The following is a 25,139-nucleotide window of genomic DNA, read 5'->3' as shown; positions in this document are numbered from 1 at the left end:
TCTTTGGCAGTGTCTTATTCAGATCAATTCCCTGGAGGTTTTGTGCTTCTCTAATTGCCATTAAAGAGGGCTACGAATCCTCTTACTTCCTCTTAATTTCTGACTATTCTCTTTGAGCAAAGTTATTCAGTAAAAATTAAAGGGGATGAGAGAATCAAAGGCTGTGGTGTGTTTTCAGAACGATGCTCTCATTTTTGTGCGGTCCTTAACGTTTTGGAATAGTGCCGGGCAGCAGGTAGGCAATTGTAATGTTTCAGCATTTAAGCAGCCTTTTCACACCCTCAACAGAACCACTTACGGGCATTTTGTAGCTTAGAAAGTCTAGAGCCTTGTAGCCTCACTAAAGGTAAGGCTCTGTGATCTGATGAATACTAGTCTGCTATGTACAGCATGAGGAAACCCATACTGCCCTTGGAGTCTCCTGCCTTCCTCATTCCCCCATTTATTAAACTCATGAGAACTCACAGGAAGCATTCAGGTGTAATTTGTCTTGCTTGATTTCATACCTAGTACTGTAAGTATGTACACTTGTGCATACTTAATGAAAATTATCAGTGGGTTTCCAGCTCAAAGTCAGCACATGCTGCTTAGAAGATAAATCACAGTGTAGGATTTGGCGTGTGCCCACCACTGTTCTAAGTGCTTTAGCAATATTAGCTCATTTAGTCCTTCCAACAGCCCTAGGTGTGCAGGTTTATTTTTATCTCCACTTTATAGATAAGGACTCCAAGGCACAGAGGAGGTGAGCAAATTGCCCAAGGCCATGGGCAGAATTGGGATTTGAACCGTGCAGTCTGATTCCAGAATTCAGGCTATTAACAACTACATCGAACTGGGCATGGTGAGTCTGGGGAGATAAGATTCCAGGCATCTCTGGCTGATGGGATCTGCCTATAATCATCCCTTTGAGGATACAGGGAGTCAGCAAGGGACTTCTGGACCCCAAGAGGAGGATAAAAACAGTGGAAAACTGGCAAGTGGTTGCGTGTGTTCGATCGACCTAATCCCACTGGCAGCTGTAAGTACAAGCAGCAGTGAGACTGCAAACTGGAAAGGCCTTACCTGTGAACTGTTTCAGTGTTTTTTGACTTGGCACTCAGTTGAACTGCCTTGGGGAGAGCTTGAGCAGGAGTGCAGAGAACTTTGGGCATTGTCTAGAGCCCCAGACTGAGCTGCTGAGCCAGATGGAGCTAATACTGTTTGGCTGTGGGCCGCATGGAGCCATTGTGAGAGAACTGCCCCAGCAAGCTCCGCCCTCAGGGTCGCAGAGCAAGGATCAGGCAGGAGTTAGTAACCTAGTGACTGAGGAGCCTAAAGGTGGGGACTGAGCTGACTTACAGCCTTAACCCTCAGGGGCAGAGTGAGACCAGTTTTGGCGCACTGGAGCCTCGGGCTATGCCGTGGATAGAGTGCCATGGTATCACACCTAATAGCAACCTCAAACTCCTGGGCTTGGCGCTGCATGGACCTCCATAAGAGCTGTGCCGTGACCCCTGACCCACACCCGCCAGGCCTACATATGCCCTGACTAGGAACTATGGGAGCCGTGCAACCCTGCATCCTCCCTCCTGTACCCTCCCTGCCTCCACACCAGCCTGCTCTTCTGGCCAGGGACTCTGGTAGCTGCGTGCCCTCTGGAGCCCTCCCTGCCTGTGCACAGAGCCCTTCTCCTGGTCAGAGACTGCTGGAGCCTTGGGCTCTCTGTGCCAAAGTCTCTGGGCACCAGGCACTCCCAGAACCATGCTCACCACCTCCTGCCACATTGCTGGATCCTGGTGTGTCACAGTCCGGAGCTGCTTCCACAACCAGAACTCCCTGGCTGGGGCAGCCCTAGAGGAACTACACAGGGTCACTCCCTACAAAGATCCAGCAACAATAGAGTGATTCCACTGGGCTCTAATCTTGGAGAGACACCTCCCCAATACTGAGGACGGCCAGAGGCAATGGTGAAAAACAATCATGAGGCAAAATCAACAAAAAACTCTGGAAATGTGAATAATCAGATTAGATCAACTCCCCCAAGGATCAATGGGGAAGACACAGCACAAGATCCCATGCGCAAACAAATAGCTGAGATGTCAGAAATCAAATTCAGAATCTGGATAGCAAATAAGATTGAATTAGAATTCCAGGCAGTAACCCAAAAGATATCTCAAGAATTCAACAAATTAAAAGACCAAATGACCAAAGATTTTGACACATTGAGACAAGAAGTTGCATCCCTCAAAGACCTCAGAAACACAGTAGAATCCCTCAGTAACAGAATGGAGCAAGCAGAAGAAAGGAGGATTTCTGACATTAAAGACAAAGTTTTCGAACGCTCCCAAACCCTCAAAGAGGAAGAGAAATGGAGGGCAAAAACAGATTACTCTCTCAGGGAGCTCTGGGATAATTAGAAGAAAATCAATATTCGTCTTATAGAGATCCCTGAAAGTGACGAAGTGGCTTCACAAGGCACAGAGTCTCTTCTCCATGAGATTATGAAGGAGAGCTTTTCAGACATGCCAAGAGATTCTGAAATTCAGATAGCAGACAGTTTCAGAACTCCAGCATGACTCAACCCAAATAAGACATCCCCCAGACACATCATAATCAATTTCACTAAAGTTAATATGAAGGAGAAAATTCTGAAAGCAGCCAGACGAAAGAAAACCATCACCTACAAGGGCAACAATATTAGAATAACTGCAGATCTCTCTGCTGAAACCTTTCAAGCTGGAAGAGGATGGTCATCGACTTTTAATCTCCTAAAACAAAATAATTTTCAACCCAGGATCCTGTACCCGGCTAAACTAAGCTTCATTTATGATGGAGAAATTAAATTAAATACTTCAATGACATTCACATGTTGAAGAAATTTGCCATAACTAAACTAGCTGTCCAGAATATTCTCAGACCTATCCTCCATAAAGACCAGCATAATCCTCCACCACAAAAGTAAACCCACACAGAAAATTTTGATCAAATTCCAACTTCTACAGTCGCAAAAGGACTAAAAATGTCCCCCCGGACTCTTGAAAGGCTTGTCAATATTCTCAATTAATGTGAATGGTTTAAATTGTCCTTGAAAGAGGCACAGGTTGGCTGACTGGATACAAAAACTCAAGCCAGATATCTGCTGCATACAAGAATTGCATCTTACATTAAAAGACAAATATAGATTCAAGTTGAAGGGATGGTCATCTACACTCCAGGCAAATGGAAAGCAGAAAAAAGCAGGCATTGCAATCCTATTCGCAGACGCAATAGGCTTTAAACCAACTGAAATAAGGAAGGATAAGGATGGACATTTCATATTTGTTAAAGGTAATACTCAATATGATGAGATTTCAATCATTAATATTTATGCACCCAACCAGAATGCACCTCCATTTATAAGAGAAACTCTAACAGACATGAGCAACTTAATCTCCTCCAGTTCCATAGTAGTTGGAGATTTTAACACCCCTTTGGCAGTGCTTGATAGATCCTCCAAAAAGGAGCTAAGCAAATAAATTTTAGATTTAAACTTAACCATTCATCATCTGGACTTAACAGACATCTACGGAACATTTCATCCCAACAAAACTGAATACACATTCTTCTCATCAGCCCAAGGAACATACTCCGAAAGAAATAAAAGAGGAGTAAAAATTTTGTCTTTACATCCTACTAAACTGATTTCAGCCCACGCTCTGGTTTTCCTAGTATGTTAGACTAATTTCTTGTGACCAATTTCTCTGGACCTCACTTGCTCAGTCTATGAAATGGGGGTATGATTGTTGTGGATATGAACTTTATAATACATTTAAAGTGTTTAGCACAATATTTGACACATACATGTTAGCAGCTATTGTTTTAAAACTGCTTCAATCCTTTGTACAAATGGAATAGTGGCAGATAAAGAATCAACTAGGTGTGAGGTCTATTAGGGCAATATTATTGAATAGAGAATCATCAGACACATGAGTTTTAGCCAAGTCAGTGGTCTGTTCTACCAACCGACCAGCTTTCCTGCAATGTTGTTCTTGGATGTTTGACACAGGACCATTGTTGTGAGGGACATAGTGTTGTAGCACAGTGTGTCCGATATTTATTAGGCTTCAGGGAGGGTCTGCATTGTTCCAAATTCTGGATTACAGCAGTGTATCACATCTGCTTTTGCAGCTCCTGGTTCTGCTTCTAGGGCATAATAGTCATGGAGCTGGGATTTACCACCTCTTTGAGTTAATTAGAAGTAGAAAATCAGTATAGTCATAAGGGAGGAACCTACAAAGGAAAAAATAAGGGAATTGACAGTTCTGTGAGGATGTGGGGATTATTCTGGGTAGGAGTTATCTGGTCAGCTGCTGCCACTGAGATCGGATTGCCTGGGGTGGAGGAGGAAGTGGAGTCCTAGTGGGGGTTGTGATGGGAACTCCCTCCTTCTCACTTCCCTTCTCCAAGTGAAATTATCCAATTTCTACCTTCAAATTGAAAAGTTCTCCTTTATTCTCTTTCACCACAGGAGCCTAAAGACTATATTCTCCAAGGCAGCAACTCTTTCTTAAAGCTTCCTTAGAAAATGATGGGGTGGGAGTCTCTGCTGGAGGAAACTCCATCTTTTACAGACAGTAGCCCACGTGGCATCTTAAGGGTTAAACTTTTGTTGCAGAGAAAGGGTATCAAGTAGCTTTCCAGGAGGGGATAGCCCCCAGTGTACAAACTGCCATTTCTAAAAAGATAAGCCAAACATACATTAGTTGACACTGCTTTCTATGAAAGGAAGAACTCAGCATGTGTGAGTTTGCCTCTTTCTGAGACTGTCATCTATTTAACGCATGTATCAGCGTGAGGATGGTCGATCACAGTTAATAAAAACCCCAGAACACGACAGAGATCCCTTTTACTGTCTGTCTATTTTATGATAGCTCTCAATTTATGATGTCACATAAATCAGAAGGGAAGGATTTATCTTATCATTCAGAGACATCCCTTCTCCCTGTGTCCCGGCCCCTCCCCCCGTGCCAGTTTCTAGTCCCTCAAAGATGCTTTGTGCAAGAAAGTGCAAGTTGCCCATTCTGGCTTTATTTTTGTTCCCTTTTGCTCTCCTCCTGGCTCCCCCCCAAACCAAGCCAGCAAAGCAAATGGCCCGGGTTCCCCCCCAACGCCTGACCTGCGATTACTGGGAGGAGAGTGGGAGAGGGAGCGCGCATTCCGGAGCAGGCTGCTCTGACTCCGACCACAGGCTGTTTTGTGCAGGCTGTCCCTCTCCTTCAAAACCGTGCATCCCCTCCCCGAAGCAGCAGGCAGAGTGCCTCCATTCAGCCACATTTGGTATGCATGAGCACGGCTGCAGGCAGAGGGGAGGTGGCTTTCTTAAGAAGGTTCAGGGGCTCAGGCAATGCCACTTGACTAGTCTCCCAAGTTCCAGGAAGCCTCTGCCCTAATGGAATTTGCAGGTGTGGAGATAACCATGGGATGCCAGAGCCGTGGGGGATCGTTTATTTTCTAGGCATTGCTCAGGTCTGCAGTTTCTTGTTTTCCCGGTGGAATTTGGAAGGGGTCATGAATCAGACTGATGCTCCTCGACCCCTAAACTGGACCATCCGGAAGCTGTGCCACGCAGCCTTTCTGCCATCTGTCAGACTTCTCAAGGTACTGTAACTTGCTGCTTTGAATGGCTCTCATTATGCTTTTCAGGGCTAAATACCCAACTTGGGCACTTGGGCTGGGACACACCTTTGGGGGAGCAAATGTGTAGTGCTGGCTCTGTGGCCAGTGGCTGGAGAGAAGTTCTCAACACTCCTCACCCCCCAGGCCCCCACCCTACCCTGTGGTGTCAGGGAGAGGCTGCTATGAGCCACACTTGAGAATGAGGTTTTGTTCTCAGAGCCTAAGTGCCACCCTCACCCCTCGTAACCATCCCTAATGCAGAATTAATTACCTTCTTTAGGAGGGTGGGAACAGGAGTGGTACTGAAATCTTTTACTCCCTTGTGTTTGTTTCCTGCTGTTTCTTTCCCCTCCCTGGGGAAGCCCTTCGACCCACTTTCCCTTTAAATGGAACCGCAGAGAACAAAGGATTCTCCTCATTATTTTAAAAGTACTGTATAGTTAGGTGGTCACTCAGGTAAAGACAAACAAAGAAGGAACCTCACCAGATAGTGACTTTTTGGGGTGTCCTTGTTTTTAAAAAAGGCATGATAATTTTAGTCTCCCAGTAGTAGGAAAGTATTGTTAAAACCCATATTGAACGTAAGCTCTCTTTCTGAGTCACACAAAAGAATAGTACTACACCTGAGTGGGGATTGCCGCCCTGTGTCTGCAGGCAGCGCTCCTCTTTGTAGATACTGAAAAAATCCACATAACTTCATCAGAATCTGCTTTCATCGCCTGCCAAGTGAGGAAGGAAATACAAATAAAATGTGAATGTTCAGAAAAATAGTATTTTTGCCTAGAAAAGAGAATGTGGTCCCCGTCAGGAACAGGGCATCTCTCTGGATATTCTATAGGGATGTTAAAAAGGCAGGCAAAGTTCTTAATTCTCTTTTCCATATGATAGAAGCCACTTAACACCACTGGGCATTGAGTCTAGTGGGCTGCAATGGAGGATGAATGGATTCTTCCTGAATAAATTGCATTTGTAGAAATTTGTCTGAGCCTGTGTCCTGGGTAAGCGTGATGGACAGTTAGTTCTATACTGCCAAGTGGGTCCTCACAACAGTATTCCCCACCCTCTGTGTTTTTCTTATCTTGTTAAATACAAAATGGTTTTGTAGCTTCATGAAGGGTATCCCCAAGGGCTGTTCAACCCCCCATCAGATGGTTGTCATGGTGACGGCTTGCTTTTTTTTGTTTGTTTTTTTTCTTTTTCCCTTAAAGAATATTGAAGAGGAAAGTCAGGTTTGGGAATAAAGAGTAGAGGCGAAGCTTTCTTGGATGTGTGTTTTTGCTGTATTAGAACAACATGTGTGATAGGGCAAGAAAAAGAATGTGGCCACAGAATTAGCAAATGAATATAAATTTTCCTCCGGAATTAACTAATGAAGAGAGTCTAGGGCAAAGAATGTTTTGGTAAATCTAAATGTGACTGAGAATGCTGACTCCAGTAATTCCATGTGCTATGAGAAAATTTTTTTTTAGTTAAAGTCATTCATTGGCTTTATCCCCAAATAACGTTTTTTAACTCTTCTTAACAGATATGTGACTATCACTTTGGATATATTATTAATTAATATTCTAATGTTTTAGTTTTTTTCGTGGATAATGTCACTCATTTACTAATCACAAAACCAGCAGAGAAGTACCTATCTGAGGCAGATTACTGATTTTTTTTTTTTTTTGTAGAGACAGAGTCTCACTGTACTGCCCTCGGGTAGAGTGCCGTGGCGTCACACGGCTCACAGCAACCTCTAACTCTTGGGCTTATGCGATTCTCTTGCCTCAGCCTCCTGAGTAGCTGGGACTACAGGCGCCCGCAACAACGCCTGGCTATTTTTTTTGTTGTTGTTGCAGTTTGGCCGGGGCTGGGTTTGAACCTGCCACCCTCGGCATATGGGGCCGGCGCCCCACTCACTGAGCCACAGGCGCCGCCCCAGATTACTGATTTTTAGAAGAGCTTTGTCATCTCTTTTTTAACTAAAAGTACTGTCTATATTACATATTGGGAGATATTGTCAATACTACACTAATACTTTCATTGGCAGGCAGCTGAATCCTGCAATTCTTTATTAACATGATGGCTTATCACAATTCATCTAATAAAGTGCATCAGTGAGTAGCCTTCCAATTTTTTCAATATCTGGCTTTAACAAGAAATATCAATATCAAGGCTTTTACAAGAAAACTTCTTTCCACATGACATCTTTCTCTTTGAATGATCATAGCTACCCTGTGAGACTTCAGATGTTGACCACATTTCAAACTGTTTTAAAAAAGTCTAAGTGATATCAAATTCTTTCAGCAATGCTTAGAAAGAAGTGAAAGCTGCTTCTGTGAGTAGTTGTATTATACACTCTCTAGATGTGAGTGCCATGCATGTTTTTTTTTAACCTCTAGATTGTGGCTTTCCTGTTTTTGCTAGTACTTATATATTCTTGCCCTGCTTAAATGAAATTTCAGGAGAAATAATTTGTCTTTTTTAGTAAATGCTCTTCCTGACTTAGCCTATAGATCCTGAGTAATGGTTATGCTCTGGTTCCTTCCTGACCTTTTGCTCCGTTCCTTCCTCCCTCCCCTTTTTCCTCTCCCTCTTGCTGTACCTCCCCCATACTACCCCCACCATGTCAATTTGGTGGATGGGTTCTCTAGCATTCAATAGTCTACTGAATTCTTGATTTAACAAATCCAGTTCTCCCATTCAACAGGTAATCTGTGGTCCTCTTCCAAGTATTGTTCCCATGAGACGTGCCTTCTCTGGGCACTCCGACTTGTCAGTAAATACTGTGTAGGCGTGATGGCTTGATTAGATTTAGCTATACTCAGCTCACTCACCATTTCTGACAGACTGAGCTCAAGTCCATTTCCCTTCCTATCCTTTTCCTTGAAATTGTGTGTTTCTTTGCTAACTTACTTTGGTACCATGTTCATCTTTAGAAATAGCTTCATAATCTTACTTCCTATTTACTAATAGAAGCAGGATACTAAAGAATTAGAAGGGGAAGGCGGACATCTGAAGCATGAATTAAGACCCTGGAGCACTGAAATATACTTATTATTCCTTCTGAAAACATTTCATTTGTTGTTTCGTCCATCTCAGAGCTGATTTTGAACATGCCAACCAACTCGCATTTTCAATTTGGGGTTGCATTTGGAAGTAACACTTGGAAATGAATTTTTGGACAGGCACATGATGATGAGAGCCAAAAGACAGGGTCTGTTTTCAAACGGATACATTTCAAATGGGCCCCTTTCCAAACCCTTTCTCTTCTGTTGTCGTTTGCTTTATTCTTGTGTATTTCAAGATTTCTACTTACTATTAATCATAAAAAAGAGTCAAGTTTATTTCAGTGACAGAATGTTCTTAGCATATTTCATATTCATTATCAGGTCTATCTTTGCCATTGTTTTATTTAGAAGATTTTATTTTGGTAACATGTTGAATTTGGAGATTATTTTTAGGACAGAGAGCCTTCTTTGCATTGAAGTCTTGGCGAACTTGCTAAAAGAAAGGCTTCTGAAAAATGGATTGCATTGGGGGAAAGGGAAGCTTTGTACTTGTAACAGATTTTGGAAAGACACCTAAGTCAGTGTGTTAATGAAGAACAAATGAATAGTACCCTTTTAAGATTTTCAAAGTATAGTATGGAGAAATGGTATAACTTTGCTCACTTTGAACAATGTCAGAAATAGAATAAAGAAATTATATTCCAGAAAGGTAGGCCTAAGTGCTGGCTCCTAATTCTACTGTTTCCCTAACCAGCTGTGTGACTGGGGTAAATTACTTAATCTCTCTGTAACTTCGTATCCTCTTTAAAATGAAGGATGTGGGTCTTGACTCAATTTAGATCCTGTGCTCTGATTTCCTGTGGTGAAGCCTGCCAGCCTCCATCTGTGTGGAAGAGAATAGTCTATTAGGGCTGAAAGGATTGAATATGAAAATGGAAGAAGGAAACAGAGAGAGTGAACAGCAGGGCTTAAATCACAGAAGGCCTTCTCTGCTAAACCGAGGTGTTTGACCATGATCCTAAAACTAGGGGGTTCAATTAAAGGAACGTTTACAGCCAGCTAAGTTGCCAGATAGAGCTATTATATATTCATTCTCTCTAGGGTGTGTGAGATGGTGCAACTGGAAGCTGAGAGATTAGATTAAAGCCCTGGAGAATTGATGAGAATCTAGTTAAGGCAGAGTAATGGAGGTAAAATAAACAGGGTCTTGTTAAGTTAATTAATTCTGGTGGAGTTAGCCGTAAGGATGGGATGGGGGTCCCAGTGTCTGAGAATAAAGGGTCTGAGAAGGAAGGACAGAGATTCTCTTGGTGGTTCCTTCATGATGGGCTGGAAAAAGTATGTCCACTATGGACTCTAGTGAGACTGAAAAAAAAGTGAAGAACATTGTTCCTTATTTCACTTGTCTCATTAATCAGTATGAGTCCCATTGAAAGCCCATTAGGAGAGTGCTTTGAGTAAATAATATTCAATGATACTCAGTATATCACTTCTAATTTTTCTTGTATTTTTGTTATATGCTCTGTTTCAGTATGAAACTATGCATTGTTTTTCACAGTAAGAAAAACAGCTCCCTTTTGGAATCCAGCCAAAAATCTCCGACTTTTCCTTTATTTTTTTCTCCTTTTTCTCTCTTATACAAAAGTATTATTGAAAGCAAATTGGGTAACACAGGGAATTAATAAAAAGAGCAATGATCAAGTTAGGCTATCAACTTAGCACAAATTCTGCCCAAGTGCTAATGTTTTCTACTTGTGTAATTCCATATAATGCTAACCAAAGTTCATTATATTGTCCCTCAAGCACAGTGAAATCCTAATGACTGAATGAACTCTGTCTATCTTCCACAGTGGATACCAGGCTTTCCAGGAATGAATTTCCCTTTGGGGTTCTCAAACTCCTCAAGAAACAATTACACTGAAATTTGTTTCCATTTGTGTTTTAAGTGTATGACCTCCAGTTTCTCCCCATCACATTTCAAATTCTGAATCTTTACAAGGGAGGTAGAACACTATCTTTAAACCAGATATTCTCTTAGCCAGGACAGGGCACTCCTGGTCCCCATAGTATGAGCAACTATGAAGTTTCCACAACAAGACGAAACATACACCTATTATAACTAGAGGAGTATTTTGGCATGCTGTGTCAGGCAAGGTCAGGGACCTGTTATGGACCAATTCCATTAAAGTGCCTTGAAGATGGGAAACTTGGAGATTAAATTGCTTTCAGGAAAACACGGTGTACCATTAGCCAGAATTTTAAAGGGTACAAATAAAGAAACTTCCGTCTTTCCATCTCCGTGTGCCAGCCTCTGATTCCCTTAAGAAAAAAAGTGAGAAAGAGGAGAATAAAAGAAAAGAAAATGTGGCCAGACTCAAACTCAGGAGAGAGGGAAAATTGTCTGGTGTGTATTAAATGGTGGCTTCAACTCGGGCTGCTGAGCAGTGAACCATGTGACTGGTCTTTTTGTGAAATGTTCCTCAGGCAGCCTGAAGGAAATTCCTGAGGCAACAAGAAACCCTCCTGTCTCTCTGGAGTGTTCTGTCTCCTAATGCCCTCTATTGTGAAGGTGAGAATGGAAATGTGTGGTCTCTGAGGAGTGAGGGAGGAAATGGCTGGGATGCCCAAGACCAGGAGCCACCTCACTCTGGGATGTCTGGAGGCACAATGACAGCCACAGCGAGGTCGTCTGGAGGGACAGGGCTTTGCTTTCCTTGCAGATGACTCCCTGCAGGGAGAGAGGACCTTGCCTGTCCAGAAGTGGTTTTATGTCTTTCCCTCTATTCATTTGGTGTAAACTCAACTGGTTCAAAGCTAATTTCCAGACAACTCAGCCATACTTTCTTTCTTCCTTTCCATTGCCTAACATGAAAAAGACTTTGGGAAGACTATGACTAAACTTGTGGTTCAGTCAGTCATAGTCTTTAAAAGACGTTTTCATGTTAGATAATGGGAAGGAAGAAAGAAAGTATGGTTGAGTTGCCTGGAAAATTTGAACATTACACCTTGTATATCAAATCATCAAATTGTACACTATAAATGTATTCAGTTATGATTTAATAAAAATAAAGTTTAAAAAAAGACTATGACTGACAAAATATATAAACAAATGAACAAACACATGAAAATATGTAAAATCCTTAGAATGCTGAGGAATTGCTTGGTAAGCTTGTGAGAAAGGCTAGAATTCCAGGCCCAGTCCTGGAGGTGTTGATTCGGTAGGTAGGCAGCGGCCCCAAGAATTTGCATTTCACTAGCCCTGCCAGTGACTCAGATGCCCAAAGCTCTTGGAAAGACCCTGCATTGAGAAAAGCTGCCACAGAGTCAACTGAACTGGAGAAAAACTAGATTCAGTGGCCTCTCTTATGCCACTGGGATCTAGCAGATCAGATTTTATGTTAGTTGACAGTGGGAGCAAAAGGTTTTAAGCAAACCGTTCATAGGTTTTCAAAATTTAATCATGAAAGATTATTTACAAAGAAGTAAATTGAATTCAGCTGCCTTGCTTTGGGTTGTAGATGATATAACAATATAATCTGAAGAAATGTTTCTCCCTATTTTTATTTTCTGTATATTTATATGAGAATTCTCTGTGTATTTATCCTCATGAAATTGTTCAATCACATTATGTAAAATTTCAGATTTGTCTGTTCTATTGAACTCACTTATAGAAATGGTTGTGAACTGGTATCCATGGTCACAATTCTGATGTATCACCTACATGCCCCCCATATTCACCTATCATGGCCCTTGGGATTGTAGTGGTCACCTTGGCGCATGTCCCTTAGAATCCGATGGTATGTGTTAGCACCAAGTGGAAGTGTCTAGTTCACTTGGGGGTAAGACCAAAGCAGTTATAATTCATGCCTACAGCCTTCACGAACTCATCAGAGATTCTGGACAGACAAGGGGGAAGAGAGAATATTTAGGGATTTTATTTGGAAATGCATATTTTTTTTTTTAATTTTTTTATTAAATCATAACTGTATACAATGATATGATTATGGGGCATCATACACTCACTTCATAAACCATTTGACACATTTTTATCACAGTGGTTAACATAGCCTTTCCGGCATTATCTCAGTTACTGTGCCAAAACATTTACATTCTACATCTACCAAGTTTCGCAAATACCCCTATAATATGCACCACAGGTGTGATCCCACCGATTCCCCTCCCTCTACCCACCCACCCCCCTTTCCCACTTCCCCCTATTGTTAAGTTGTAGCTGGGTTATAGCTTTTATGTGAGAGTCCCAAATTAGTTTCATAGTAGGGCTGTGTACATTGGGTATTTTTTCTTCCATTCTTGGGATACTTTACTAAGAAGAATATGTTCCAGCTCCATCCATGTAAACATGAAAGAGGTAAAGTCTCCATCTTTCTTTAAGGCTGCATAGTATTCCATGGTATACATATACCACAATTTATTAATCCATTCGTGGATCGATGGGCACTTGGGCTTTTTCCATGACTTAGCTATTATGAATTGGGCTGCAATAAACATTCTGGTACAAATATCTTTGTTATGTTGTGATTTTTGGTCTTCTGGGTATATGCCCAGCAGAGGAATTACAGGATTGAATGGCAGATCTATTTTTAGATCTCTGAGTGTTCTCCATATATCTTTCCAAAAGGAATGTATTAATTTGCATTCCCACCAGCAGTGCAGAAGTGTTCCCTTTTCTCCGCATCCACGCCAACATCTCTGGTCTTGAGATTTTGTGATATAGGCTAGTCTCAGTGGAGTTAGATGATATCTCAAAGTAGTTTTGATTTGCATTTCTCTGATGATTAAAGATGATGAGCATTTTTTCATATGTCTGAAGGCCGTGCGCCTGTCTTCTTCAGAGAAGTTTCTCTTCAAATCCCTTGCCCAGCCTGCAATGGGATCCCTTGTTCTTTTCTTGCTGATGCGTTTGAGTTCTCTGTGGATTCTGGTTATTAAACCTTTGTCAGAGTTATACCCTGCAAATATCTTCTCCCATTCTGAGGGCTGTCTGCTTGCTCTGCTTACTGTGTTCTTAGCTGTGCAGAAGCTTTTTAGTTTGATCAAGTCCCAGTAGTGTATTTTTGAAGCTGCTTCAATTGCCCGGGGGGTTCTCCTCATGAAATACTCACCCAGACCAATTTCTTCAAGGGTTTTCCCTGCATTCTCCTCTAGTATTTTTACAGTTTCATGTCTTAAGTTTAAATCTTTAATCCAATGAGAGTCTATCTTAGTTAATGGTGAAAGGTGTGGGTCCAATTTCAGTCTTCTGCAGGTTGCCAGCCAGTTCACCCAGCACCATTTGTTAAATAGGGAATCTTTTCCCCACTGAATGTTTTTAATTGGCTTGTCAAAAATCAAATAGCGGTAAGTAGCTGGATTCATCTCTTGGTTCTCTATTCTATTCCAGATATCTACTTCTCTGTATTTGTGCCAATACCATGCTGTTTTGATCACTATCGATTTGTAGTAAAGTCTGAGGTCTGGTAGTGTGATTCCTCCTGTTTTGTTTTTATTTCTGAGTATTGTCTTGGCTATTCGAGGTTTTTTCTGATTCCATATAAAACGAATTAATGTTTTTTCAAGATCTTTAAAATATGACAGTGGAGCTTTAATAGGGAGTGCGTTGAAATTATATATTGCTTTGGGTAGTATGGACATTTTGATAATGTTGATTCTTCCTAGCCATGAGCATGGTATGTTTTTCCATTTGTTAACATTTTCAGCTATTTCTTTTCTTAGAGTTTCATAGTTCTCTTTATAGAGATCTTTCACGTCTTTTGTTAGGTAAATTCCCAAATATTTCATCTTCTTTGGCACTACTGTGAATGGGATAGAGTCCTTAACTGCTTTTTCAATTTGACTGTTGTTGGTGTATATAAAGGCTACCGATTTATGAATGTTGATTTTGTAACCTGAGACGCTGCTGTATTCCTTGATCACTTCTAGAAGTTTTGTAGTAGAGTCCCTAGTGTTTTCCAGATACACAATCATATCATCTGCGAAGAGCGAGAGTTTGATCTCTTCTGACCCTATATGGATACCCTTGATCGCCTTTTCTTCCCTAATTGCGGTGGCTAAAACTTCCATTACAATGTTGAAAAGCAATGGAGACAATGGGCAGCCTTGTCTGGTTCCTGATCTGAGTGGAAATGATTCCAATTTCACTCCATTCAGTATGATATTGGCTGTAGGTTTGCTGTAGATAGCCTCTATCAGTTTAAGAAAAGTCCCTTCTAGACCAATTTTCTTGAGTGTTCTGATCATGAAGGGATGCTGGATATTATCAAAAGCTTTTTCTGCATCAATTGAGAGAATCATATGGTCTTTGTTTTTTAATTTGTTTATGTGCTGAATTACATTTATAGATTTACGTATATTGAACCAGCCTTGAGACCCTGGGATAAAACCAACTTGGTCATGATGTATAATTTGTTTGATGTGTTGTTGGATTCTGTTTGTTAGGATCTTGTTGAATATTTTTGCATCTATATTCATTAGTGATATTGGTCTATAATTTTCTTTTCTTGTTGGGTCTTTTCCTGGTTTGGGGATCAGGGTGATATTTGCTTCATAGAACGTGTTGGGTATTCTTCCTTCTTTTTCTACATTTTGGAACAGGTTGAGTAATATAGGTACTAATTCCTCTTTAAAGGTTTGGTAGAATTCTGACGTGAAACCATCTGGTCCCGGGCTTTTCTTTTTAGGGAGGTTTTGTATAGTTGATGCTATTTCTGAACTTGATATGGGTCTGTTCAACATTTCCACTTGATTCTGGTTAAGTCTTGGAAGGTGGCGTGCTTCCAAGTATCGGTCTATTTCCTTCAGATTTTCATATTTCTGAGAATAAAGTTTCTTGTAATATTCATTAAGGATTTTTTGGATTTCTGATGAGTCTGTGGTTATTTCGTCTTTGTTGTTTCTGATTGATGATATTAGAGATTTTACTCTTTTTTTCCTGATTAGGTTGGCCAGAGGTTTATCTATTTTATTGACCTTTTCAAAAAACCAGCTTTTTGATTTATTGATCTGTTGTATTATTCTTTTGTTTTCAATTTCATTTAATTCTGCTCTAATTTTGGTTATTTCTTTTCTTCTACTGGGTTTGGGGTTGGAATGTTCTTCCTTTTCCAGTTGCGTGAGATGTCCCATTAAGTTGTTAACTTCCTCTCTTTCCGTTCTCTTGAGGAAGGCTTGCAGTGCTATAAATTTCCCTCTTAGAACTGCCTTTGCAGTGTCCCAGAGGTTCTGATAGCTTGTGTCTTCATTGTTATTTTGTTCCAAAAAATTGGTGATTTCTTTCTTAATCTCATCTCTGACCCAGCTATCATTCAGCATAAGGTTATTTAACTTCCATGTTTTTGTATGGGTATGCAGATTCCTGTTGTTACTCAATTCAAGTTTTATTCCATGATGGTCCGAGAAGATGCATGGAATAATTTCTATTCCTTTAAATTTACTGAGGTTAGACTTGTGACCTAAAATGTGATCAATTTTGGAGTATGCTCCGTGGGCTGATGAGAAGTATGTGTATTCAGTTTTGTTGGGATGAAATGTTCTGTAGATGTCTGCTAAATCTAAATATTGGATGGTTAGGTTTAAATCTAAGATTTCTTTGCTCAGCTTCTTTCTGGAGGATCGATCCAACACTGCCAAGGGAGTGTTGAAATCTCCAACGATTATGGAGCTGGAGGAAATCAAGTTACTCATGTCTGTTAGAGTTTCTCTTATAAATTGAGGTGCATTCTGGTTGGGTGCATAGATATTAATAATTGAGATCTCGTCATATTGATTATTACCCTTAACAAATATGAAGTGACCATTCTTGTCCTTCCTTACTTTTGATGGTTTAAAGCCTACTGTATCTGCAAATAAAATTGCAACACCTGCTTTTTTCTGATTACCATTTGCCTGAAATATGGATGACCATCCTTTCACCCTGAGTCTGTATTTGTCTTTTAAGTTGAGATGTGACTCTTGTATGCAACAAATATCTGGCTTGAGTTTTTGTATCCAGTCAGCTAACCTATGCCTCTTTAGAGGACAGTTTAAGCCATTCACATTGATGGAGAGTATTGATAAGTCTGGTGGAATTTTGGGTATCGAGTTTTTCAAAGGTCCAGTGGACATTTTTAATCCTTTCGCCAGTGTGGAAGTTGGAGTATGATCCGAAGTTTCTGAGTGAGTTTACTTTTGTGGTATAGGATTGGGTTGGTCATTGTGGAGGATAGGTCTGAGAACATCCTGAAGAGCTGGTTTACTTATGGCAAATTTTTTCAACATATGAATGTCATTGAAGTATTTAATTTCTCCATCATAGATGAAACTCAGTTTAGCTGGATACAAGATCCTGGGTTGAAAGTTTTTTTGCTTTAGGAGATTAAAAGTTGATGACCAGCCTCTTCTTGCTTGAAAAGTTTCAGCAGAGAGATCTGCAGTTATTCTAATATTCTTACCTTTGTACGTTATAGTTTTCTTTCGCCGGGCTGCTTTGAGAATCTTCTCTTTCATGTTAACTTTAGTGAAGCTAATTATGATATGTCTGGGAGATGGCTTATTGGGGTTGAATCGTGCTGGGGTTCTGAAGCTGTCTGCTATCTGAATTTCAGATTCTCTAGGCATGTCTGGAAAATTTTCTTTCATAATTTCATGTAGAAGGGCCTCTGTGTCCTTGGCAGCTACCTCATCATTCTCCGAAATTCCTATAACCCTTATGTTGTTTTTTTTCGAATTATCTGAGAGCTCTCTGAGTGAGTGATCCGTTTTTGCTCTCCATTTCTCTTCCTCTTTGAGAGATTGGGAGTGTTCGAAGACTTTATCTTCAATGTCAGAAATCCTTTCTTCTGCTTGCTCCATTCTGTTACTGAGGGATTCTACTGTATTTTTCATATCTTTGAGGGCTGTAAGTTCTTGTTTCAGTGTGTCTAAGTCTTTGGTGGTTTTGTCTTTAAATTCGTTGAATTCTTGAGACAATTTTTGAATTTCTCCTCGAATTCCTAATTCCATTTTATTAATCTTGTCTGCAAACCAAATTCTGAATTCGACTTCTGACATCTCAGCCAGTTGTTTATGAATGGGATCTTCAATCACATCTGCCGTATCTTTTCTTGGGGGGGTTGATCTATTCTGGTTATTCATGTTACCAGAGTTTTTCCGCTGATTCCGCCCCATGGTTTACTCCCTTTGGTTTTTCCCCTGAGGTTTTATCGAGGGCCCATACAATGTTGTGGCCTGAGAAACTGGGGCCCTGTCTGGTGTGGTGGAGCAAAGTGGTTCTGTCTTGTTTTCAGCTGGTTTCTGTTCGATCCTATTGCAACTTCTACTCTGGCTTGAAGTCTCAGCTTTATGGAAAAATCAGCAATTAAGTCACCCCGCCTGCCCACCTCTGGCCCCAGTTGGAAAAGAAGAATCAAACCTTCCTACAATCGCACACCCAGGGCACCGCCTGAAGAGTCCTCAGTCTATTAGCCCAGTTCAAAAGGTCCGAATCAACTGTCTCAATCGGCACTTGTCTCGGGTGGAAGGGTTCAAGAGGTCTCTGGGAACTGGATCACAGGGGCCTGGTGACTCCTCTGACACAGCTCACCCCAGTGCAGCGTGGAGTCAGGAGGAGCCACCCAGCAAACAGAGCAGTCTGGGAAGGTTGACGTCTCCTTCCCCACTTTGTCCCTCCGTCGGACCCAGTCACTGGTATCTCTGCAGATGGCTAACCCAGTTGCCTGCAGTGAACAGACACTCCAGGGGTTTGCACCTGCCTGAATCGCAAGGAAGTCTGCCAGGCCCCCGCAGACTGCCGCTATCTAGCAGGAGGAGATGGGGCCTGACATCTTTGAGTGTTTGATGCAGGTGATGGGAAGGAGGTGTTCACTCAGGCTTAGCCCCGTCCCTGATGCATGCTGCTAACAGAATAGAACAGAACAGACAACTTTGTGAGGTTCTGTCTCTGTTCCTGTCATCGCCTACAGGAGACGGGCTGTTTTGAGTTCAAACGTCTTTGGTGCTGGAGAATTGCGTCTGAACACCTCTCTGGGTCGGCCCCGCCCTGGAGGCTTCCGGGTTTGTGAGCCGTGTCACCGGTGGCCTCCTCTGGTTGCCCAGGGAGACAGGGGGTGTGGCCTCAGAATATCCAGAAGTGAGCGTTCTGCCGTTAAAGAAAAAATGGCCGTTGATCTACCTCCAGGGAACTGCTGCTCTGGTGTGGGCACTCAGGCGACCCTTTTCTCCTCTGTCCCGCGCCCCAGAGTCAGCACTGAGCGGCCGCAGTTTGTGCTGGGTCCACACCCCTTAAGAGATCCCCCAAGAATCAGAACTCTTGGGGGATGGGCCCCCAGACCCCGATTGGGAGTGGGGCGGGGGGAAGCTAGAGTTTCATTCAATTTCACGCAATACTACGGTCAGGGGAGGGCTCCTGCACTGCACCGCAGGGAAGTGCCGCTAAGGCTTGATTTCCCCTCAGCAGAGTGCCCTCTCCTCGCTCACGTGTCCCAGAGTCAGCGCTGACCTGACGCAGCTCAGGCACTGTGCACTCCCCTCGAGAAATCACCCAAGGAGCCGAACTCCGGAGGGATAGGCCCTCAGACCCCGAGTGAGAGTAGGGGCTCTCAGCTCTCAGCGGGGAGGCCAGAGTCTGATTCAGTCTTGGGCCCCGTATGCCCGGGGAGGGTTGCTGTACTGCACTGCAGGGAAGTGCCGCCAAGGCTTGATTTCCCCTCAGCAGAGTGCCCTCTCCTCGCTCACGTATCCCAGAGTCAGCGCTGACCTGACGCAGCTCAGGCACTGTGCACTCCCCTCGAGAAATCACCCAAGGAGCCGAACTCCTGGGGGATAGGCCCTCAGACCCCGAGTGAGAGTAGGGGTTCTCAGCTCTCAGCGGGGAGGCCAGAGTCTTATTCAGTCTTGGGCCCCATGTGCCCGGGGAGGGTTGGTGCACTGCACCGCAGGGAAGTGCCGCGAGGCGTGACTCCCCCTCAGCCCGGTGCCCTCTCCTCACTTGCGCGCCTCAGAGTCAATGCTGACCAGTCGCAACTCGGGGACTGTCCACTCCCCTTGAGAAATCACCCAAGGATTCGAACTCCTGGGGGATAGGCCCTCAGACCCCGAGTTAGAGTAGGGGCTCTCAGCTCTCAGCGGGGAGGCCAGAGTCTGATTCAGTCTTGGGCCCCGTATGCCCGGGGAGGGTTGCTGCACTGCACCGCAGGGAAGTGCCGTGAGGCGTGACTCCCCCTCAGCCCGGTGCCCTCTCCTCACTCGGGGCGCCTCAGAGTCAATGCTGACCAGTCGCACTCAAGGGGACTGTCCACTCCCCTTGAGAAATCACCCAAGGATCCGAAGTCCTGGGGGACAGCCCTCCAGACCTCAGTGGGCGGGAGGGGAGCGCCGGGGATTCAGGGTTGCCGGCAAAGGATTCCCAAAGTTTTATTCAGCCCTATGTCCGGCAGGAGAACGCCACGGCACCCCAGTAGGGGAGGTAGGTCCAGTTTTTAGAAGGTCTCTCCCGTGGAGTGTAGTGGGAGGGCCTTTAATTTCTGCCCGCTTGTTCAATTATGGGGCTCTCAAGCCGGTCTCATGGGGGAGGGGGACTCCCGTCCGCTTGGTGGTGGATTTTGTACCTTTTGTTTGCGTCCTTGTGATCACAGCTTGCCTCAGCGGTGTTGATGTGCGTTCTTCAGCCTTCTCTCTTGGTGAGGCTCAAGTCCACCAGGATACTTACTAAATTCCTGTCCCTTAACTCTCCTTCTGGACGGGAGCCTTTGTTGAAAGCTGGCTTCAGTCCGCCATCTTGTCTCCCCTCCCCTCTGGAAATGCATATTTATACTTCTAAATTTTTTTAAAAAAATTCTTAGTGTTAAATATTAGATATGGAAGAATAGAGTGGGCATAGTTTTCTTGGCTCTGGAGTGCAGGGCAAAGGTACAGCACTAGGTCAGCTAGGGAGGCATGGATCAGGTATAACAAAATCTCTAGGAGGGAGACACTTACTTTTCATGTTTATCACACACATAAAATGTGTGTTTAACAGCCTTTAGGAATCTGTTCCAAACATTGGTTCTTATTTATTTCGTTTTCAGAAACACATGCGCAGGAATGGCAGTTGAGGGATAGCATCGATCAATTTTGTTTCCTTTCCCCTTCATAATACATAGATAGATGGATGAGTGGGAAGGAAGGAAGCAAGAAAGGAACTTACCGTATACAAACCCATTAATAGCAACATTTTATATATTGAATTGCCTTACACGAAGGGAAATTTTCCAGAACAATGAACCTTGGACAGAAGGAGTGTTTTCCAAAAAGTAGTCCAAGACTGCCTGTGATAGATTAGATAGAATTAGATTCTGGGGTTTCCCCCAGACCTACTAAGTTTAACCCCTGGGAGGGCCATGCACATCTGCATTTAATGAACAATTCAGATGAACTTTATGCCCAGTAACATTTGAGAATCTCCTCTTCTAAAAGATCTTGCATTAAAAGGATTGGTGCATTAAAATTTTGCCTCTGGCATGACCATGCCTCAATATCTGACTTATATTGTTAAAAATTAAGGACCAACATCTCTCTGTAAATGTATGTGGGATCTTAATGTTGGGTGACTTTTACACTTAACATTGAGTGACTTTTACAACTCTTCTTTCAGGAATCATGCAGGAAACCTAAATTAGATGCCAGAAATGTGCAGTTCAATAGGTAGTGTCCTGGGCTAGGAGAAAAGGTGGCATAGCAAGTTTGTTCTTGTTTATTTTAGGAGACTTAACATTTTCATGGCTAGCAGCATTTTTTCTCTACCGCAAAGTTTTTCTAAGTCTAACTCCTGCCTTAATCATATGGTCTAAGCATGCTCCCCTCAAGTCTGTTCCTTTCCCTCTAAACTTTCTCCCAATTGCTAGAATTACCCATTCACCACATTGCCCCCACTGGAAAACCTGGGTTTATGCCTTTTGCCTTCTTTTCTCTCATTCTTACATAATCAGCCAATCAGTGCCAGATTTTCTCATAAATGTATCTCTGATCCACCCCCTTCTGCCTATTCCTAGTTCCCCAAATCAGTCTCTCCTTTTCTTGGGCCCAAAATACTACAGCTGCCTCCACTCTAGTCTACTTCAAATGAGTCCTTCCCACCTCCTCAGCTTCGTCCATTTAAAATGCAAGCAAGGCCAGGATGCCGCCGTGTCCGACTTGCCTCCCTGGTTCCCGTCTCCTGCAGAATGAAATCTAAGCTGTTTGGCATGGAATAAGACTCTCAGTGTCCTGCCTCTGCCTACTTCTCTGCCTTCATAACCCATTTTTCCTTTACTCAAAATGTGGAATTCTTCACAACTGGGCTTTTTTGCACAAATTATTTCCACTTCTTGGAAAACCTCCTAACCTAACTCCTGCCCGTCTTTTCATGCTCAGGTGAGTAGGATGAGTTCAGAAAACATTTCCCTGAATCCTCAAAGCCAGGTGGGGTTCTTCTCTTCCACGTGTCGATGGAAGTCAGTGAATATTTCTAGCTTTGCTTTTTAGCACATTGTGGCATTATTAACTCTTCCAACTCATTGTAAAGACCTCCTCGAAGTTAGGGATCATATCTTATTTAATGTGGTGTGTGTAGCCTTTAACAGAGGGCCTAGCCCTAGGATATCTTAGGTGCTAAATAAATTATATTGAATAGGTAACTGTTAGAGGGAATCAGTCTGTGCCCTTGATTCAGGGCTCTGAAGTTGATACTAAGAACCAAATGATATTATAGGGTCTTGGTATATTTGTTTGATTAAAGCATACCTTATGTTTGAGATGATTTACTTCATGTGTTCCCCGAACTGGAGGATTAGTAGGAAGTTGAACCAATAATTAGTATTCAGTGAAAATGATAGAGAATAAAATAGGTACTCAAGGATGAAACTAAATAGGTAGCACTAAGTTTCTGCTTTGATAATATTCACTGAAACAGAAAGGGAAAGATTAAAATGATTTCATCTATTGATTATGTTGGAGAAAAGGCATTTCTTAATTTGTTGATCTAATAGATCTTAATATATTTCCTTTCATAATGCTGTTGGCTGAGTTATGCTGTGAAATAGAGAAAATACTATTAGAAGAAAAGCTACACTGTTAAACTTGCTGGGGCCATCCTTGCTTTGTCCTTTAAATATGCTGGGGCAAATGTCTACAGATAACTATGTAGACACTATCTGATTATTGAAATGTCTTGGTGTTTTCATTTAAAGGTAAATGTGACTTAGGATTTATTTCTGTTAACATTAGATTATTTTACTATATTAGTAATCATGGATTGAAGTCAAATAGAAATCTTAGGTTTCTACAGGGAAAAATTAGACTAACGTCAAAATAACTTTCTTGGGAAAGAGGTAAGAATCATTACAAAATTATCCTACTTCTTTTTGGCTAGGGTCAGTAATACCTATAGCTTGGAAGAAGGTAAATATTTATTTGTTGACATAATCCCCATGATAATCCTTCTCTGTGCTAAAAGAACGTTTTACAAAGAATGAGCTGTTATATTAGCTTCCATGAGAAATACTTGCTCTGTAGTACAAGTCCACAACTAAATTATGGTTGGAATATTTAGGGTCTGGCAGATTAATTTACAGAGTTGTGAAATGCTTTGGGCTAGTCTGACGATGATTCATTAAAACAGGGCTTCTCAACCTCAGCACTACTGACGTTTTGGGCTGTGTAAATCTCTGTCGTGAGGACTGTCTGCCCTGTGCACTGTAAGAAATATAGGAGTATCTTAGGTTTCCATCCCCCAGACACCAGGAATACTCCCCCACCTCCCATTGTGACCACCAAAACTGTCTCCAGACATTGTCAAATATTCTTTGGAGAGGAATCAAAATCACCCCTAGCTGACAACAACTATTTTAAAAATTTTCCCTTGAAGACAGATATTTTAAAAGGTAAATAGGTAATTGATTTTGCTGGAATTTCTAAGAAATGCCTACTAATGATATAAAGGGAATGCTTTAACTTTAGACATGTTCTTTTTCATTTTATAAAATATTGAATTTCAGCTTACATTTGGGAAATTAACTGGTTGAGCCCTATTCACTAACCATAGAAAGACTAAGCAATTATTTTCTCATTGTCAATCATCTCTTATAAGAAAATTGAATGTAGCTAATTTGTCTGAAAGTATTTGAATATTCCATATATGTTGCTTGGAGAATTAAAAGTGGAGCTTAATTTTTAGTTTCATTGATGGTATCAAGTGAAATGTTTAATTTTTATCATGATTTTGTTCTACAATAATTTCTATTTAGAACTGTTTTAAAAAATACAATATAAGATCATTTCAATAAATGAAAGAAATATTTCACTTCAGGATCTATTTTGTTTGACATTAGCTCATGTGAGCAATTAAAGATTTTGAGATGATTCCAGTAATTTGTACAAGGAGGCTACATAACTTAATTTAAGGGTGAGTGTAAGTAAAGTTATTCATTAATTTCAGCATGATCAACTTGACAAAAAACTAGATTTTATCCATTAATTAATTGATTCTGCAGTAATCATTACTCTATTTGAGTTAGCTAGAATCAATAATTTTATCTTTCAATGCTTCTGTTTTCTCATCTATAAAATGAGAGAGAATTAGGTGAGATTAGGGTAGTCAAACTTTTTCTATAAAAGACCAGTTCATAGATATTTTAGGCTTACTGTCTCCTGCAGTCTCTATTGCAATACTTTTATATTATGTAGTAGCATGAAAGTGGTCATAGACAATATACACCACATAAGCATAACAGCTGTGTTCTAAAAAAACTTATTTATGAACACTGAAATTTGAATTTCACATAATTATCTCATAAAATATTCGTATTTCCATTATTTTCAACCATTTTACATTTAAAAACTATTCATCGCTAAGCAGTTGTACACAACAGAGGGCAAGTGGTACTTGGCCTGTGGACCACATTTTGGCAACCCTGAGATGATTGCTGAGGTCGCTTCCAGCTTTAACGTTCTTGTATTTACATGGGAATGGCAGAAAAGTCATTGTGTGTGCTCCACTTTATCTGAGAGCTGCTTCAATAACTGAAGGAGACTAAAGTAAATCGGTCATTGATTTTAATAATGCCATATGTTCCTTGGAGACTAGTGTGTGCTGGGCTTGCCATCTTATGATGGATAGAATACCTGTTCTGGCTAAAAAATTGAATCCAGTCTCAGTTCTTGAAGAGATGTCATTATTTACAAGATATATTGAAATGTATAGGGATTGAAAATGAAACGATATTAAACACTTAACATAGTCCTTTTCAAATTACAAGGTGCTTTGCTTTACATCAAATGAATGAACTTCATAGAGTGCTGTGAATAAGTGTGGGAGGTACATTTACTCCTATTTTTAGCTAAAAAAGTTGTGGGCCAAATAGGGTAGGTCACATATGAGTGGATTTTTTTCAGTCCGAACTCAGAACTCCTCCTCTGCACACAGCTCTGCCTCTTCCATCGGCCTCTGTTACTCTTCATCCGACACACAACTCGAGTATAGTTATCTCATGGACTGATAATAGA

The 25,139-nt window shown here is 41.7% G+C and overlaps 1 protein-coding gene across 7 annotated transcripts in view; it reads left to right on the top strand.

The window, feature by feature from the left end:
* Positions 1-5,172: 5,172 nt before the first annotated feature.
* The window catches only part of TRPM3 (transient receptor potential cation channel subfamily M member 3), a 584,594-nt gene continuing 564,627 nt past the window's right edge, over positions 5,173-25,139 (top strand). For 6 of the 7 annotated variants that reach the window (XM_053574847.1, XM_053574838.1, XM_053574844.1 and 3 more), the window contains exon 1: positions 5,173-5,616. In XM_053574847.1, the coding sequence (XP_053430822.1) occupies positions 5,440-5,616 (177 nt within the window). In that variant the 5' untranslated portion in view covers positions 5,173-5,439. The remainder of the gene's footprint in view (positions 5,617-25,139) is intronic. The other variant, XM_053574831.1, reaches the window with a different exon arrangement.

Source organism: Nycticebus coucang, chromosome 2 (genome assembly GCF_027406575.1).
Source record: "Nycticebus coucang isolate mNycCou1 chromosome 2, mNycCou1.pri, whole genome shotgun sequence".
Classification (NCBI taxonomy): Eukaryota; Metazoa; Chordata; class Mammalia; order Primates; family Lorisidae; genus Nycticebus; species Nycticebus coucang.
Note: the sequence above shows the minus strand (reverse complement) of the source record. Positions and strands in the feature narration are given on the sequence as shown.